Source organism: Perognathus longimembris, chromosome 10 (genome assembly GCF_023159225.1).
Source record: "Perognathus longimembris pacificus isolate PPM17 chromosome 10, ASM2315922v1, whole genome shotgun sequence".
Lineage (NCBI taxonomy): Eukaryota > Metazoa > Chordata > Mammalia > Rodentia > Heteromyidae > Perognathus > Perognathus longimembris.
This window is the reverse complement of record NC_063170.1, coordinates 54603438-54619789: the sequence shown is the minus strand read 5'-3', so window position 1 is coordinate 54619789 and position 16352 is coordinate 54603438. Positions and strand designations below refer to the sequence as shown.

Genomic DNA, 16352 nt, shown 5'->3' with positions numbered 1-16352 from the left:
AAAAAAATATTATTATTATTAATTTATTGTCAAATACTGAGCAGCTCTTGTCCTCCAGCTCACAATGCAGAAAGAGACTGTGGTCCTCCTCCTGTCTGACAAAGTCACACGGAGCCTGGGCCTTTCCCTTTGATGGGGTGGCCTTGATGGGTTGCTGCCGAGTGTTGTCAGAAAGATGGAATATGAAGATAGTGCTTTGCTTTGAGTGAGGTGAAAGCAGTGAGGAAGTCTGGATCTCCAGCCCCCTCCAGAGGACAGAGGCCTGACTCCTCCCCACTGTGAGGAGGATGTTCAGAGACTGAAAAGAGGCAGAATGCTCACGTCCAGAGTGTGGGAGAGTTCACCAGCTCCCTAAGGAGCAGTGACCCCAGCAGGGATCAGTAGTGACATTTTTCCCAGCTCCCAGCTACGTGGCTGTCAAACAGAGCCTAGGGAGCTGCTTTATCAACTTCCCCTACAGAGTCATCCAAAGTCAGGAGGGACCCCCTTTTCTTTTTGAAGGAGTTCCAGGGGCAGCCATCCAATTAAAATTTTAAATCACATTCAGAGTCTGTAATAGAATACCCAAAATGTTCAGGTTCCTTAAAATTAAAAGATACCTTTTATGGAGAACCAGGAAGATCTAAAATTGAGTAAGAGAAGCCAATCAATAGATGCTAACCCCAAGATGACAGAGATGATAGATTGCATAATGAAGACTTTCAAAACAGCTATTATAGCCAGGTGTGATGGGGTACACCTGCAACCCTAGCACTTGGAGGCCGAAACAGAAGGATCTTGAGTTTCAGGGCAGCCTGGGCTATTTAGCAAAATCTTGTCTCAAAGATAAAATAAAGTAAATTAAACTAAAAGCAGTCATTATAAAAATAATTCAGTGAACAACTATAACTTTTCTTGAAACAAATAGGTTTTAAAAAAGATTAGCCAAAAATAAAGTTTCAGGAAAACAGTAAGAAATAATAAAAAAAAAAGGAAAGAAAAAAATGAACTCAAAAAAGAACATGAAATAAAGAGCTTACTAGATGGATTCAACGCCTAGCCTTTCAGTCTAGAATGGAAGGGAGCCAGGAAGGAATCTATGAACTTAGAGATAGGAAATAAAAAATTACTAAATATCAGCAACACAGAATAATTGGGGCTTTAGATAATAAGAAAATATTTAACATTTGTCATCAGAATCTCAGGAGAATGACAAAAAATGTAAAGTGAAAAAAACAAATGAAAGGACTAATGCTTGAAAATCCCCAAATTTGACAAAAGAAATAAAATTAAAGACATAAGAAACAAGATGAAGGAACTGAAAGAAACTACACTGTGAAAATGACATATCACTGTCACATTTCTGAAAATCAGAAACAAAAAAACATTGAAATGAGCAGGAGAAATGACACCTTGTGTGAGAGTAAAAGAATTAGGATGACAGCTCACTTCTTCTGAGAAATGGCAGAGGACAGAAGGAAGTGACAAAGCACTTTTCAGCACTGAGAGAAAAGAAGAATTAAGCCAGTATTCTCCATCCACAGAAAATATTCTTTGGAATGAAGGGAAAGTTCATAGGTGGAAAAAAAAGGGAAAGACTAGGAAAATTTGTCACCAGCAAATCTGAATTTAGAGATTTAAATACTATCATAAAATACTTCAGAAGCCTTTCATTCCTACCCCTAGCTATAGCAGAACTTTAAACTTGGAGTGGGGGGAATTAGGTTACTGCCTAAACTTCTAATTCAAGTCACAATAACTCCAATCTGTAGTCTTAGCTACTTGGGCTGTAATCGAGGCATTATCATCTGAGGCCAGCACAGGAGCCCCAAATACATTTTTCTAGACTCCTTCTCAATAAGTGGCTGGACATGGGTGGCACCTGCCTATCACCCACAGCTTCGAGGAGAATCAATAACTGGAGCATTGCATTTGAGGCCAGCCTGGGTACAAAGCAAAACTTTGACAATAAAGGGAAAAAAAATTCAGGGAACTACAAGAAAAAAAATTAAATATATATATATGGAAAAAAGAATGAGGAAAAAATTAAGCAACACACAAAAAATGATTTGTAGGTGTAGCTCAGCAGTAAGGTCCCTACTTCACAAATGCACAGTCCTGAGTTCATTTCTGGTTTGTAGCCAGAGCTACTGGACTGCTTACCTGCACTGGGCTGAGGGTAGGGGGCTCAAACTGAATTGTGCCCCAGGGGTCTTCATTGGCTTAGAGAGGCAGAGCTGACATCTTCCAGCCATGCCTATCAATATTCCTGACAGGACTGAAGAACAGGACCCTTGTCAGTGTCCGTCAGTCTCTACTCAGAGGCCTCGCTCGCTGTTGAACCTCTTTGTGTGGGCTTGACTGGATCCAGCAGGAGGCAGTGGTGTGGCAGGCTTAGCTTCCTCAAGTTTGCTCTCTGAGAAAGCTAACGGGTTCTGTCTGTGATTGATTGGTCTTTGTGGGCTGCTTTCGGTTCAGGAGCAGCATGGTTTAGGATGCTGTCATGAATGCGATGGATTGGTAGTTTTGAGTCACTTGCACGCATTGAGGTTGTTTCACACTGCCTTGAGCATGTTTACATATAATACAATGGGTAAAATCATGAATTTCAGCATCCAAGATTTAAGTCATAGGCAGATTCAAGACAGAAATTTCTCCACGGCAATGAGAAGGCTAATAGTAAAAGTAAGTGTAGGTCAGTAGACAATATGAGCAAAGCATGTCATTTCTCACTCATTTTCCAAAACGAAAGCTTGTATTTGAAGCTCTTAGAAATCAAATGATGGCAACTTAGACACAGAAGATGCCTGGCTAAGACCTCTCTTTGCTATTGTATCAGTCCAAATTCTGGCTTTGTAGGTTGGATTTATTAATATTCAAGTATATGTAATTTTGTCATTGACTTTTTTCTTTTTTTTTTTTTATCCAACTTCTTTTTATTTTTGGATTGCAGCCATAACACAAAAACAACATCTTGGTTAGACCCTCGGTGCCTGAACAAGCAGCAGAAACCTCTGGAAGAATGTGAAGACGATGGTAAGGATGAGGAAGGCCCTGGGTTCAGTGAGTTGGAGGGTTATTTACATGTGCAAATGTGGAAGGGGTGGTAAGACAAATTGGTTTTTTTACTGGCAACTCAATTTCTAAGAAATGCACTGTGGTTTACAAAGGCTGGAAAAAATGTCCAGTGAAATTGTTGGAGAACAATTTCTTTACACATAGAGATGGGTACACACCAGTATCTCTATTGGCAATAGAAGAACCTGATCTCAAATGGAGTAGAACAGAGCTATTCACAAGTAGATGTATCTTCTCTGCCTTTAGATACTTGAGAAAGACATAGAAAGTGTCTAGAAATAGAGAAATCAGTGATGCCATGGTCATTCATGTCTGTTAGACCCTAACCTTATGTTGTAAAAGTCAAGGGGTGTTTTTTGTTTCACAAATTTGGGAAACAGCAGAAGTAGATCTTGACATGTCGGGGATTGCTGTGTAACACCAGATATCAGGATTTCTGTTGTAAGAAAATGTGGAGATGTTAACTGTTCACCTTGCCTTGGGAACAAACTTAACTGCCTCTAAGAGTTTTTGTTGGAGAAGTTGATATCCAGGCATTGGTGATTCTAGTTATTTCTCCACCTTGAAAAAGTAACCCAGCAAGTACATTCCTTTCCAGCAGACCACTGGAATCTATCCCAAGTTCTGCTAAAATTACAGTCTTGTGGACTTATTAAAAAGGAAAATGGTTTGCTTTGCTATTCATTATTCATTTCTGACATTTGAATTAGTAGTATAATTATGGAATCCATATTTTCCTGTAAGATAAATGTTATTAATTTCTCCTGAAGAATTGTGTGTATGTATATGGAAATGGGAGGTTTAAAAACACAAGCCAGTATTTTAGGGCATATCCTGTTTCAGCCTTGTGTTCCAAGGTGCCCCATTGTACATGGTTTGTAGCTTGCAGGGAGTGAACATACCGTGTTTGTGTTGATCTGAGTGACTTCAGGTTGGAACACATGTCCCAAATTCAGAGGCAGAACTAAGGTGCTCATTTTATTTGGGCTGCCTTGTGCCACTTCTGGGGGAGGGGAGCTGTTGTGACATCAGGTCTATTGTTTCACAGGCTCACGCAATAACAGACTATTCCAGTTACTCAGATTTAATATATAGGTGACCAGTTTTTCCAAGATTAGGACATAATTTAACCATTAAACTTCTCAGAATGAAACTTAATCTTTAATTGATGATTGAATTTTAAAGGCAGTTCAAGGGCTTTTGTTTTCTTTTTTTGTGTCAATACTGTTGAACTCAGGGTATTGTGGTCTCCCTTAACCTTTTTTTGCTCAAGGCTTGAATTCAGGACCACATGCTTTCACTTGGCTGTTTTAAAAAATTAAAGCGGGTACTCTACCACTTGAGCCAGACCTCCACATTTAATTAAATTAAATTTTTGAAATTGTATTAATTTTAATTAGTCCAATTAGTTAATTGGAGATAAGTCTCTGAGGATTTGTCTGCCCAGACTGGCTACAAACTAAGATCTCAAGCCTCAAATCTCAGTCTCCTGAGTAGCTAGGATCACAGTTGTGAGTCACTAGTGCCTGGCTAGTTCAGGACCCATACTACTATATAGAGTCTTTGATGTCAATATTCATTCTAAGAACACTGGGACTATATGAAGATTCCTGCTAATACCTTTTTATAGATGACAGGAGACTACAGTAGCTTTTGCTGAGAAAAATTGTTATTGGAAGGAAAGCATTAAGAACTAAAGTTACTGAATGTTTTCATTACCAAATCTAGTTAGTAATTTTTGACAGAATTCTTGTGTGTTATTTCCTTCAGTGCAAGTGTATATTCATACCAAATGTAGTTAATTTAATAATCATCCCATTTCCATTAGAATTCATGTTTGTTACTAATAGAAGGTGTATGTATGTCTGTGTGTCTCTGTACATATAGCATAAAATAAATATATACCCAGATATGGCAAGCATCTATTAATACAAAGCTGCCTCGTGTTGTTTATATTATGTCACAAATCAGAGAAACATTTACTGCTTCACAAATATTGTCCCTGGTTTTGTTTGTTTGTTTTGGTTTTGTAGTGCTAGGGTTCAAACCCATGTCTCCACTCATGCAATGCAAGCACACTCCCATAGAATCACATCCCTAGTTGGTCCCGTGTTCTTTCCGTGCTCTGTTCATAAGCACATGGGCTGTAACAGCATCATACTTAGTTATTACAAAGATGTTGTATTCTCTTTTTGCTCTCTTAAAAAAAATCGTGACCTAGTTTGGAACTGTGAACTTCAGTGTATTAATGACCCTTTTGATCATTGTTCAGTGTCGAGTTTTATTACAAGATTCTGACCTTGCCTTTGAACTCCAGACAAACATTTGCATCCCAATTCATTGTTCCAAACATGCTTCAAACTTTATCTGATTGAAAGCAAACTAATGATCATCACCCCCCTCTATTTTCCTATTCACAGTGGAAGGTAAATTCATGTAGACTCTAGATTCCTTTGGTCTATCACTTCTATTCATATTCATTTCAAACCCAGGAGCTGGCTGAATTTATTTGGCCTCCGTATTTCTGAAATCCATTTCACACTTTCTTCACCATCTCTACTTTTCTCCTTGAGGCCACACCTACCTCCTACCTGGACCTTTACCTATTTCTTCTTTATGCTGGACTCACCTCAGTGTTTCTTCAGTTCAAAAGTGCTGATGCTAACCGCTGACCACCCGTCAGTGACTCTGTGGCCTGTTCAGTATGTGCCTGGCCCTTAACCTGCTTTTTCAGTTTAATGGGGTTCAGTCACCCTGCTGTCTCCCCTGCATCCCCACTTGCCCTCCCTGAGTCTTGGAGCTTGGCAGTTACACGGGCAGCTAGCTCTCGCAGATTTTACCAGCCGAGGGCCTGTTCCATGGCTTGTGCCCTGGGCCCTTCACATACTGCAGCGGATGCAACAGACCAGAGGCCCTATTCTCAGGAAGCTGAAATTTTGGTCTTTGTTTTGTTTTTGGTTTTTTTCCCCCACCAGTCTTTTTTGTTAAATTTGCAGATCCTTCAGATTACAGCTGGGAGACTTTCTCTAGGCCCTTCCTTTCAGATCAGATGAGCTCACGCTGCTGTGAATTTCACTTTAGAGAACTTACAGGTTTAACTTTAAATAAGTCTCTTAGCTATGGACTTGCCACTCTTTCCAAAGTGGAGAGTCTGCTCCCTTGAGATCTCTGCAACCCAGCATGGCAACTGACACACACACCTCATAGATCTCAGTAATCAGTGATTGAAAAAAAAAATTAACAACTTCCCCATAGATGTTATTCACTGACCCCCCACATGGGCCTTTTCACCAGTGCTTTTGTATAAAACAAATAGCCCCTTTAAAGAAACTATGTCAGTGGACATCTGCGTAGCTTGTTTTTGTACCAGTACTAGGGCTTGAACTCAAAGCCTACGTGCTGTCCCTTAGCCTTTTCCCTCCAGGCTGACTCTACCACTTGAACTATACAGCTTTACTTCCAGCTTTCTGGAGATAAGAGTTAATTGGAGATAAGGGCCTTCCCATGTTCCAGATGCTTCCGTGGGTACAGGATGTACAGCAGTGGCAAGAACAGGTCTGACCCTGTGGTCCCTGTGTTTTTGAGGTTTCAAGTGGGTACAAGAGCCACTTGCTGTGTAACTGGGGCGCGGGGTGGGGGGGGAAGGGCTAGATGTATGAAATTATTTCATGTGCTTGTACCGTGCTCTCTTCTGAGTAGTAATGAAATGTTTTTACTGGCAGCTAACAGAGGTCAAGAATAGAAAGAATTTGGGCTTGTTTTGCTCGCTGAAATCATCGAGAACATTTTTATTCTACTGTTTCTGAGCCATTTGACTTAGAATGCTGACATACAAATAACCACAGAAAGCAATGCTCTCCTTCTCCTAAGCCCCTACAGCGTAGCCTTCCAGCCCTGCTTCCTTGATGCCCGTCATCGAGGACAATTCATGTTTCTAGCTTCTATTTGAAAAGACATCGAGCTCATTAAACAATCTGCTATCTCCATTCGCCCTCGCCTTCCATTTTTCAAGCTACAGTTATTACTTATAAGTTAAGTAATGCTTTAATTGTGAGTGTAATTGCCTCTCCGATGAGTGGATTATAGAAGGATTAAAAGGACTAACATTAAAAGGTCTAACAGCTTTGTTTGCTGCAAATAAGGTCTGTAATAAGTGACTTCCCTCTTAAGAACATTGAGACCACAAAAGTATTTCTCATCTTTTATAACCAACCAAACCCTATTTTGACATGCAAGGAAATGAGCCATATAATTATTTTGCCAATACCAGTTCCTATTGTTCTGTGATTTACACTGAGGTCTCCAGTTTACTAGCCAAGCCAGTGAAAGTAAACCACAACGCAGGTAAGGACAAAAGTGATGTGTTTGCTGCTGTTTTGTTGTTGTTGATTTTCTGAGGGGAGTTTCTTTCTTGGTGCCGGTGTCTGAATTTTTCTTCTCTGTTTTCTGTCTCCTTCCCTCTCTATTCCTTTGGAGAAGAAGGGGTACACACCGAGGAGCTGGACAGTGAACTAGGTAAATGCTCTGCCTGCCTTGCTCTGCATGACCACCTTGCATGTTGGGTTGCTTGATCCATCTAGTGTCCTCCCCCCACCCCCAGCAGTACTGGGGACTGAGCATGGGACCTCACACTTACTAGGCAAGTGCTCTTAACACTTAAGTCCCGCCCCGGTCCTCTCTGCTTTTTTGTTAGTTTATTTTCCAGACAGGGTCTTCCACTTTGGCCCAGAGAGCCTTAGACCAGGACTCTTTTTTCTTGTCTCCTGAGTAGCTGAGAAATGGGCATGCCCTGCTAATCCTTCTGTTTCTTGAATTTACACTTCAGCAACTCAAGTGTTTGCCTGTAGACATCATGTACAGTTATACACATGTTGTCTACAAAGAAACAGTGTAAGTGAATTGAAATTGGAATTAAGAATTAAGCAAACTGCCCAAGAGTCTTGTAAATTAAGGATGGGAAAAGAACTGAGTTGTGACCTTTGAACTTTCACATAACTGTCTCAGCCACATTGCTTTATTTGTGTAGTGTAGTTTAAAAAGAAAAAGCAGAACAAAACAAATGCCCACAAGTTGAATTGAATTTATGATCGTTGTAAAGGTAGTTACACCAAAATAATTTCAGTGATGAATAGTTACTGAGTCTCTTCTGGTTGTATTATTACTATTAAGTCATGGACCACATATTGCTGATCGTAGCACTGTGGTGAATGTTTTGGGAAACAGATGCAGTATATATTTGAGCCATTTCCCTGAGAAGCTGTATATCAATGTAAGTCTCATCTTGACTATGATAGCTGTGGTTTAGAATAATTTACTTACATGCATAATACCAAGCCTTTTTTTTCTTTTGGCATATATTTGATTATATTCCCTTTAAGTACTTCATGTTCATATTTGAACAATATTAAAATTAGTTTACATTCCATCTGGTATGTTCATTGAGGGTTCAATAGTAAAGCACAAATTCCAGCTCAATTGCAGATGGAATCCTTAGCTAGTAGAAAATTGGCCAAACTCCTATTTTTAAGTCCAAGGCGGACATCAATGTAAGTGGAACTGTCCTCAATATTATTGAATCCGCCTGGAAATTTTTGAGATTGTCTATGACCTCAAAAATATATTTAATATAGGTTATTGTTTTCATTTGATTTTTGCTTTTGTTATATAGATAAAAGCAGTGTTGGTTGATAGTTCTATTATAGCATTTGGTTCTGTTTTTCTTCATGTTTGGAAAATACCCTGTTATAATTGGCATATGCCCACTATTTGAAAACTATTTGATGCCAGCCAGCAGGCCTGACTTTGTCTCTTCCCTTCCCTTCCCTCCTTTCTTTCTTTCTTAAATTTATTTATTGACAAAGTGGTATACAGAGGGGTTACAGTTTCATACGTAAGGCAGTGAATACATTTCTTATCAAATGTGTTACCTCTTCCCTCGTTTTTCTCCCTCCTACCCCTCCCAACCACCCCCATGAGTTGTACAGTTGGATTACAGCATATAGTTTTTTAAGTATTACCATTGCATTGACTCTCCCTTTACCCTTTGTGTCTCCATTTTGATGTTACCCTTCCCTTCTTTAGTTCCAATAAACATATATACAATACCCAGGGTACCAAAATCAGTTACAGTGACATCAGGGGTAAAACCATGGGGAAGAAAGACAAAAGAAAAATGATATAATTTCACATGGTACATTGAAAATAATAGCAACAATGGCAAAACACTTATTTCCATAACTTGGAGTTCATTTCACTTAGCATCATCTTATGTGTTCATATGTACATAGCTATTGAGCTATTGTGATCTTCCACTAGGACTATCCTAGATGTACTAATAATTACCAATGAGGGAAACCTTAAAGTCTATGTTTCTTTGGGTCTGTCTCACTTCACTTAGTATTAAAAAGTGAGACTCTCTCCTGTCTCCCTCCCTCCCTCCCTCCCTCCCTCCCTCCCTCCCTCCCTCCCTTTCTTCCTTCCTTCCTTCCTGTTGGTTGTGGGACTTGAACTCAGGGCCTGGGTACTATTCCTGAGCTCCTTTGCTTGAGGCTATCACTCTACCACTCTGAGCCACAGCACCACTTCCAGTTTTCTGGTGGTTAATTGGAGATGAGAGTCTCATGGACTTCCCATGCCTGGGCTGGCTTTGAACTGTGATCCTCAGTGTCTCTGTCTCTCCCTTTCTCTTTCCTTTCCTTTCCTTTCCTTTTTCCTTTTTCCTTTCCTTTCCTTTCCTTTCCTTTCCTTTCCTTTTTCCTTTCCTTTCCTTTCCTTTCCTTTCCTTTCCTTTCCTTTCCTTTCCTTTCCTTTCCTTCCCTTCCCTTCCCTTCCCTTCCCTTTCCCTTTCCCTTTCTCCTTTCCTTTCCTTTCCTTTCCTTTCCTTTCCTTTCCTTTCCTTTCCTTTCCTTTCCTTTCTTTTCCTTTCCTTTCCTTTCCTCTTTCTCTTTTCCTCTCTCCAGCCTCCCTCCCTCCTCCTCTCTTTTTCTTCCTTACATTTTCTTCCTCACCATTCTTCCCTTTGTTTTATGTTTTTCAATACTAGGGATTGAACCCAGGAGTTTATTCATGTCAGGCAAGTACTCTACCATTTGACTTATGCCTCAGTTAGTTCATTTTGTTTTGAGACAGGGTTCTGTGACACTTTTGCCCATACTGGCCTCGAACTCAAGATCTTTGTGTCTGAACCTCCCGTGTGGCTGAGGGATCTATTTTAAAAGAAGTTTTATAAGTTGTCCTGTGGTCATTTTGGAAGCAATGGCTTGAAGTTCACCCTCAGTAATGGAATAGTATGAAACTAGTATTATTCAGAGGGGAAAAAAGGAATTTAGTGATACTAGATTTTATTGATTTACTAGAATTTATTGATAATAAAGTAATTGGAAAAAGACAGAACGAAGTTTTCCCTATAAAAAAATCGTATTTATTAAACCAATTTCAACTACTCTGGATGCCTAAATAATCAATGGGAGTGTCTGTCCCTAAGTGGTAGGGCAGAGGAGGTAGTATAGCTATGAACAGGAACATAGCCTTAATTAAGCTTGTGCAAGTTAGAGTGCTGAAATTTGAAGGAAGACGTTTCTGTCATTTCCCCCATGTAACTGTGGGAGCTTCCCTGTAGTGTTAATGATGGTGGAAAATGGCTTCTCATGGTGCATAATGCCCCTTCTGAAAGTTGTAGCTGTAATTGGGAGGTGGATTTGGTTCAGTTGTGCAGCTGTTTCAGGGGTCACATAAAATGGTCTGGCTTTCCTGCTTTTTGGCTCCTCCACTTCCTGGCTCCCCAGTTATTGGCTCTGTGACCTTGGCAAGTTTGTCTACCTTCTCCTTGGCTCCCCTTTGAAAACCTATGTACATGGGTCCTGGAGGGAGCTCCCCCTGGTCCTCCTGAGACTTAGTGAAAGTGAGTTTATTACATATCCCTGTGATCATCACATGGTGGTGCTGTACCTCTCTTGTTGGAGTTAACAGTCCCCAGAGCACTTGGTCCCTTTAACATGAGACAAGAGAGGAGTATGTTGTTTTGTACAAAAGACCCAAATCATGTTCTTATAGGTATGACAGTTGATTTTGGCCTGCCCCTGTCTGCTGTATAAAGGAGACTGTACACACACACATTCACACATTTTTCTGTTCCCTTCATTCCAGGTTTTTTTGGGGGGGGTGGGGGGAAGGATTTTCTTAATAAAAAGGGCCTAATTTCAAGCAGAAGGAACTTTTGGGTTTTCAGTAAACATCAATCCAGATGTTAAAGTGAATCTTTCTCTGACCCGACCTGTCTCTGGGAGGTGTAAATGGTTGCTGTGCATGTTGGACCTGGATCGTTCAGTGATAGAGTTATTTCTGGACTCTTCAGTCAGGGCTGGGTCAGTAGCTCCATAGTGCACACTTGTGATTTGTAGATTTTTGCCATGTGCTCTGCAGAGCCATACCTTTAACCTAAACACTCCTGTACCACCTTCTTCTTGGAACCACAGACTACTGGGGTGGAGTCCATGGGGGTGAGGGAGCAGAGACATGAGAGGGAGTTTCTGAGCCAAAACATTTAATCCACTATGGACCTTTGCAGTAACTCAGTTCCGAAATGTTAAGTGACGACCTTAAAGCCACAGGGCAATCAAACTAAGTGGTAGGTAATGTTCAGTTCCAGATGTATGTAGTTCTAGAAGTGTCTTGGCTCCTTCTGATCTCCATAATTGGTTATATAATCTTCCATCTTTCCAGATGGTGATTAGACATAGGGTGTGGGTCTTTAGCTATGTTTATTTTTTTAAAGCTATAATATCTCCTTCTGGGCTTAAATATTTTCTGCCATTATTAGTTTCTTAGAACTAAATGGCAAATTCTAGGACAAACATCCCTTTTTTCCCCTCAAATAAATGACCCATTTCTATTTTAAGCATTAGGAGGCTAATTCCTGTTATTAAGTTAATCACCATATTGGAGACAAGAAATTTTTATCTTTTCAGTTCAAAATGAGTTTTAACTTGAAAAACCGGGAAAGTTGTTTCATCTGTTCCAGAAGTGTTTAAATTGGTAAATATTCAGAAATGCCATTCTAAATACCCCATTTCTCAAGTCCAGACCCTTAATTGGTTGACAAAGAATCGGGTCAGAAGTGGGGTTCGCTTCTTATAGCATCCTTGGGCCTCTATCAGAGCATGTGACATGTGGCTGTATTTTTGCTTACCCCAATACATTTATATTTATCTTTCGGTCCCAGTGTTTAACACCACATCAGGTGAGCAGTGAGCATTCAATAAATGAACACATTGAATGCTTATTTCCTCCATTTTATGTAAAGATAATTAGGGCAAATATTTCTGGTTATGCATTTCGGAAGAGGTCTGACTTGTTTAATCGTGGTATGGTCCTTCACACTCTCCCATTCTTCTACCTCATGTTACTCTGCTCCTATTTGCATTTTTTTAATCTTCAGTTTCCCAACTCTTTGGAAATATTTTCCTGGTTCATTTTCATTTAAATGGTAATTTCCAGCTTTGTAAGGAGAAACCATTTCCCAGGCATTTGATTTGTGTCGGTCCCCAAGAACTCCATATATAAAAATGCCAAGTTGTGTCAATGTCTGATTATTGGACCTGCCTTGCATTCTAGTAGGTGGTGTCTCCTGAACTCAAAAATTTCTTTAAAACTTGTTAAGTGGGTTTAAAAAAATTAGAAAAAGAAAATCTATCTCTGTTTGCAAATAATGTGGAATAAGTAATGTGGAATAAGACCCATGAAATTAGTGTCTCTTAATATAGAGCCAGTTTCAAGCAAAACACACCCTTTTGAGTGTTTTCTAGACTGTATGTATTTGTGTGTTTTTGTGAACATGGAAACCACCATCTCACTCTGGGTCTGTTAGTGACACATCTGAGCCCTACGCTGATTTGATAATCGTGATCACATGATTCTTTGAATTAAAAATAAAGTTTCACATAAATGGTACTTCTTTCAAGTGTTTGTGGTGTTCCACCAAGTTTGCTCTTAATAATGGCCATAAAGAGTAATGATTCACTTTGGAGTGTAGTAATATACAAGCCTGCTTTAACTACAGATATCATGGTGGCTTCTGAATCAAATTGTATAATTGATGCACTGCCCGAAAGGACTGTCTAATGACACAAACAACAACCTCGGTGCTTCTTTCATAGTAAAAAACATATAGTCTGGTGGTATAACAGGCCTTTCTACAGTAGATTAATGTTATAATAGAACTCACCACTGCCTACTTAACAAATAAGTTCCACCCTTTCATAGGAAACTTTAGGACGTGAAGTCCAGTGTAGCTCAGTTTCCTAAAGAAGCAGAAATTCCCCCACACCCAGTAGTACTGAGATTTGAACTCAAAGTTTTACACTTGCTGTTAGAGATGCTCTACCACTTGAGCCACACCTCTACCCCTTTTTGCTTTAGTAGTTTTTCAGGTAGGGTTTCATGATCCTTTGTTTTTTGCCTTGAATGGCCTCAGACTATAATTCTTATTACTTAGTTCTATCACTGGGATTATAGGCATGCACCCTGCTTGGCCTGGGTTTCTTTTTAGCTAATAGTGATGAATTGGCTCAAATATGATAGCAGAGTAATAGACGTGAGCAGTTGAAAAACCTACCTCCGTGTAGGCATTTTATTTGCTCAGTAGCATTTTAATTAGCAATGAGGAGAAAATCAGATGCAGATTTAATTTTCTTCCAGCGAAAGCAAAATAGGAATATAGTATTGAAAATAAGTAAGAAACATTAATTTTCATCCAGTTTTGCTTGTGTGGTAAGGCAGTGTGGAAACAAAATGAAAAAAGTGTAAATATTGAAGAAGGTAGGATCTAGATATTTCAGGCAAGTTTTAAGTATTTCTAATAAAATCTAATTTAATTGTTGGTAAAAACTAAAGACATCTGGGACTGCATTTTATTAAGTTTTATCTTCTTGAGTAAAACACCAATAGATAAAGTATTGTTCTTCATGTAAGCAAGTACACTGAGCAACAACAAAATACTAATAACAATATATACATCCTTCTGTTTGGTTCACATACACAGTTTTAATTGGGCTTAAGGTATTTTAATGAGCATACACCTTCCTTCCTCCTCCCTCCTTCCCTCCCTCCCCCCCTCCCTCCCTTCCTCCTTTCCTTCCTTCTTTCTGTGTACTCTGTTGGTGACAGTGTCTAAGCTCTTCAATAACCCACTTGTCTTGGTATAAATTTTGTTTTACTTTTCAGAACTGCCTGCTGGTTGGGAAAAGATTGAGGACCCTGTGTATGGTGTCTACTATGTAGAGTAAGTGCTTATTGATAATTTCTACATTTTTTAATGGCATGATTTACATTTACAGCAAGCAGAGCTTGGTATCATTACAAGGTACTAAGTAATATTGTAATTCATTTCATAATGAAAATATGAATGTTTCAATGAATGAAAAAATACTCATCGTATCTGAAGATAGTAGATTGCGTAGGCAAATTCAAGAGGGTAGATTTTGTACTGTTTGGTTGCCTCCCATAGTTGAAAGCAGAACATGGTCCTGGCATATGGTAAAAATTAGTTGAAGGAATGAATGAGAAAAGCTAAGACGCAACAGAGAAAATGAATGATCTTTTGGAAGGATGTATTTGGCCTACTTTTTTTTCCTTTGGTCATGATCGGGTCAGAACTTCTCAGTAATTACTTATTCATTCTGACATTCTAAAAATGCTCGAGCAATCTTAATAATTGATGAAATGTTACCAAGAACAAGGAAGTAGAGGAGACTATGTCACATGACCTGTGACCGCTGTATCTCTTTGCCTCTGCCTTTCCTGAGGACTGAATTTGTGGCTCCTGTTTCTAACACCCACAGCTTTAACCTGTGCTCATCATTGTGGATTTTATTCCAATAGAAGGTACACCTGTCATCAGGGCTATGGATTGGTAAGATGATGCTAAAAGAAATTTAAAGCCAAAAGGATAGTATACTGGACAAATATGCTGCATATCTTTTACCTCTGAGAAGGATAAGAGATCACTAATAAAAGGTCCTTTGAAAGAACACAAGGCTGTATAAATTTTGCATAATCTACTGCTTATGCAAATAAAGATAACAGGCATGTTTTCTCTCCCTTATGTTACTGGCAATGAAAAAACCCTCTGTATAAGGTCCTGGTGAAATGAACATATGATGCAAACATCCCAGGCTGTGCAATGCTTATTAGCATCTCCTGTAAACAAATTTGGAGTTTAATGCAACAAGTGTCCTTAGCCAGCAGTAAGTGGCTTTCTCTGTACCTAACAAGAACAATTGGCAATATGTGGCATGGAAAAGGCAAGTAAGGTTATTTCTCTGACCCTGGCAAATGCATTTCCTTTGCCAGTCCTGCACATTATCTTCTTTTACAGACATAGTAAGGTTTGGCTACTTGGGACTCATTTTCAAACTGTCACTCAACTGGATTGTGCACCTAGTAAGGAGAGAAACAGAACAACTGTATTGGTGACAGGAGACACGTATTTGAGAGGCAAGGTGGTATCTTACTCTTCATCTTCAGTGTCTTATAATTCTCAGTGTCTTTCAATACCAGAGTCTCATTGATGTTAATGGTAGACTAATTCTTAGATGAAAATGCCTACAAGAATTAAGAATTAAGCAAGTAGGAGAATCCGTCTGATCATACTGTTTGATAAACTTGTCTTTGAAAAGTAAAGCTTGACTTTAGAGTTTTACATAGTCACATTATAGGCATGCCCCTAAAGGTCTAATGAGCCATAGCTTTTCAAAGTATGTGCATGTATATATATGGATATGCACATGCTTGTGTGTATATGCATGCATACTTAGACATACACAGTAAATGGGTCATGGCCTTATTTGTATATTAGTGTGGTTTTTTGTTTTGTATATATGTGTGTTTTTTTGCCATGACCTTATTAGTTACATAGTCATCTAAAATGTATGGGTCTTTGTCACTTTGAACACATCACATCTGCTTAGGCTAGCTATATTTGGAGTCTTTTTTTTCCCCTAAGGGCTATAGTTTTCATTCTGCCTTTGTGTCAGATGATCAGAGTAGTTGACAGATGTTAGTGGAATCCTTTTCACTTCACTATTGTGGCAAGTGCTTAAGCTTCTGTCTTCTGCGTGAGGTTCCATCACAGTCCTCGTGCTGTAGACAGCATCACCCATCTACTTTGATTTGACTTCTCAGTAATACCAAAGTCTTCCTGTGGAGTTTAAGCAACTTCTCCCACTAGGTGATACCTTAGAAATTGGAGTAAAGTCACATCTTAGAATTTGAAAGCTAACAGCCTGAGATTACAGGCC

The 16352-nt window shown here is 39.3% G+C and overlaps 1 protein-coding gene across 19 annotated transcripts in view; it reads left to right on the top strand.

The window, feature by feature from the left end:
* The window catches only part of Magi1 (membrane associated guanylate kinase, WW and PDZ domain containing 1), a 548751-nt gene that overhangs the window by 451720 nt on the left and 80679 nt on the right, over positions 1-16352 (top strand). For 7 of the 19 annotated variants that reach the window (XM_048356096.1, XM_048356099.1, XM_048356106.1 and 4 more), the window contains exons 6-8: positions 2933-3015; positions 7537-7572; positions 14278-14335. In XM_048356096.1, coding sequence (XP_048212053.1) covers positions 2933-3015; positions 7537-7572; positions 14278-14335 — 177 coding nt within the window. Of the gene's footprint in view, positions 1-2932; positions 3016-7533; positions 7573-14277; positions 14336-16352 lie in introns of all 19 variants that reach the window. The other 12 variants (XM_048356107.1, XM_048356097.1, XM_048356095.1 and 9 more) reach the window with 2 other exon arrangements.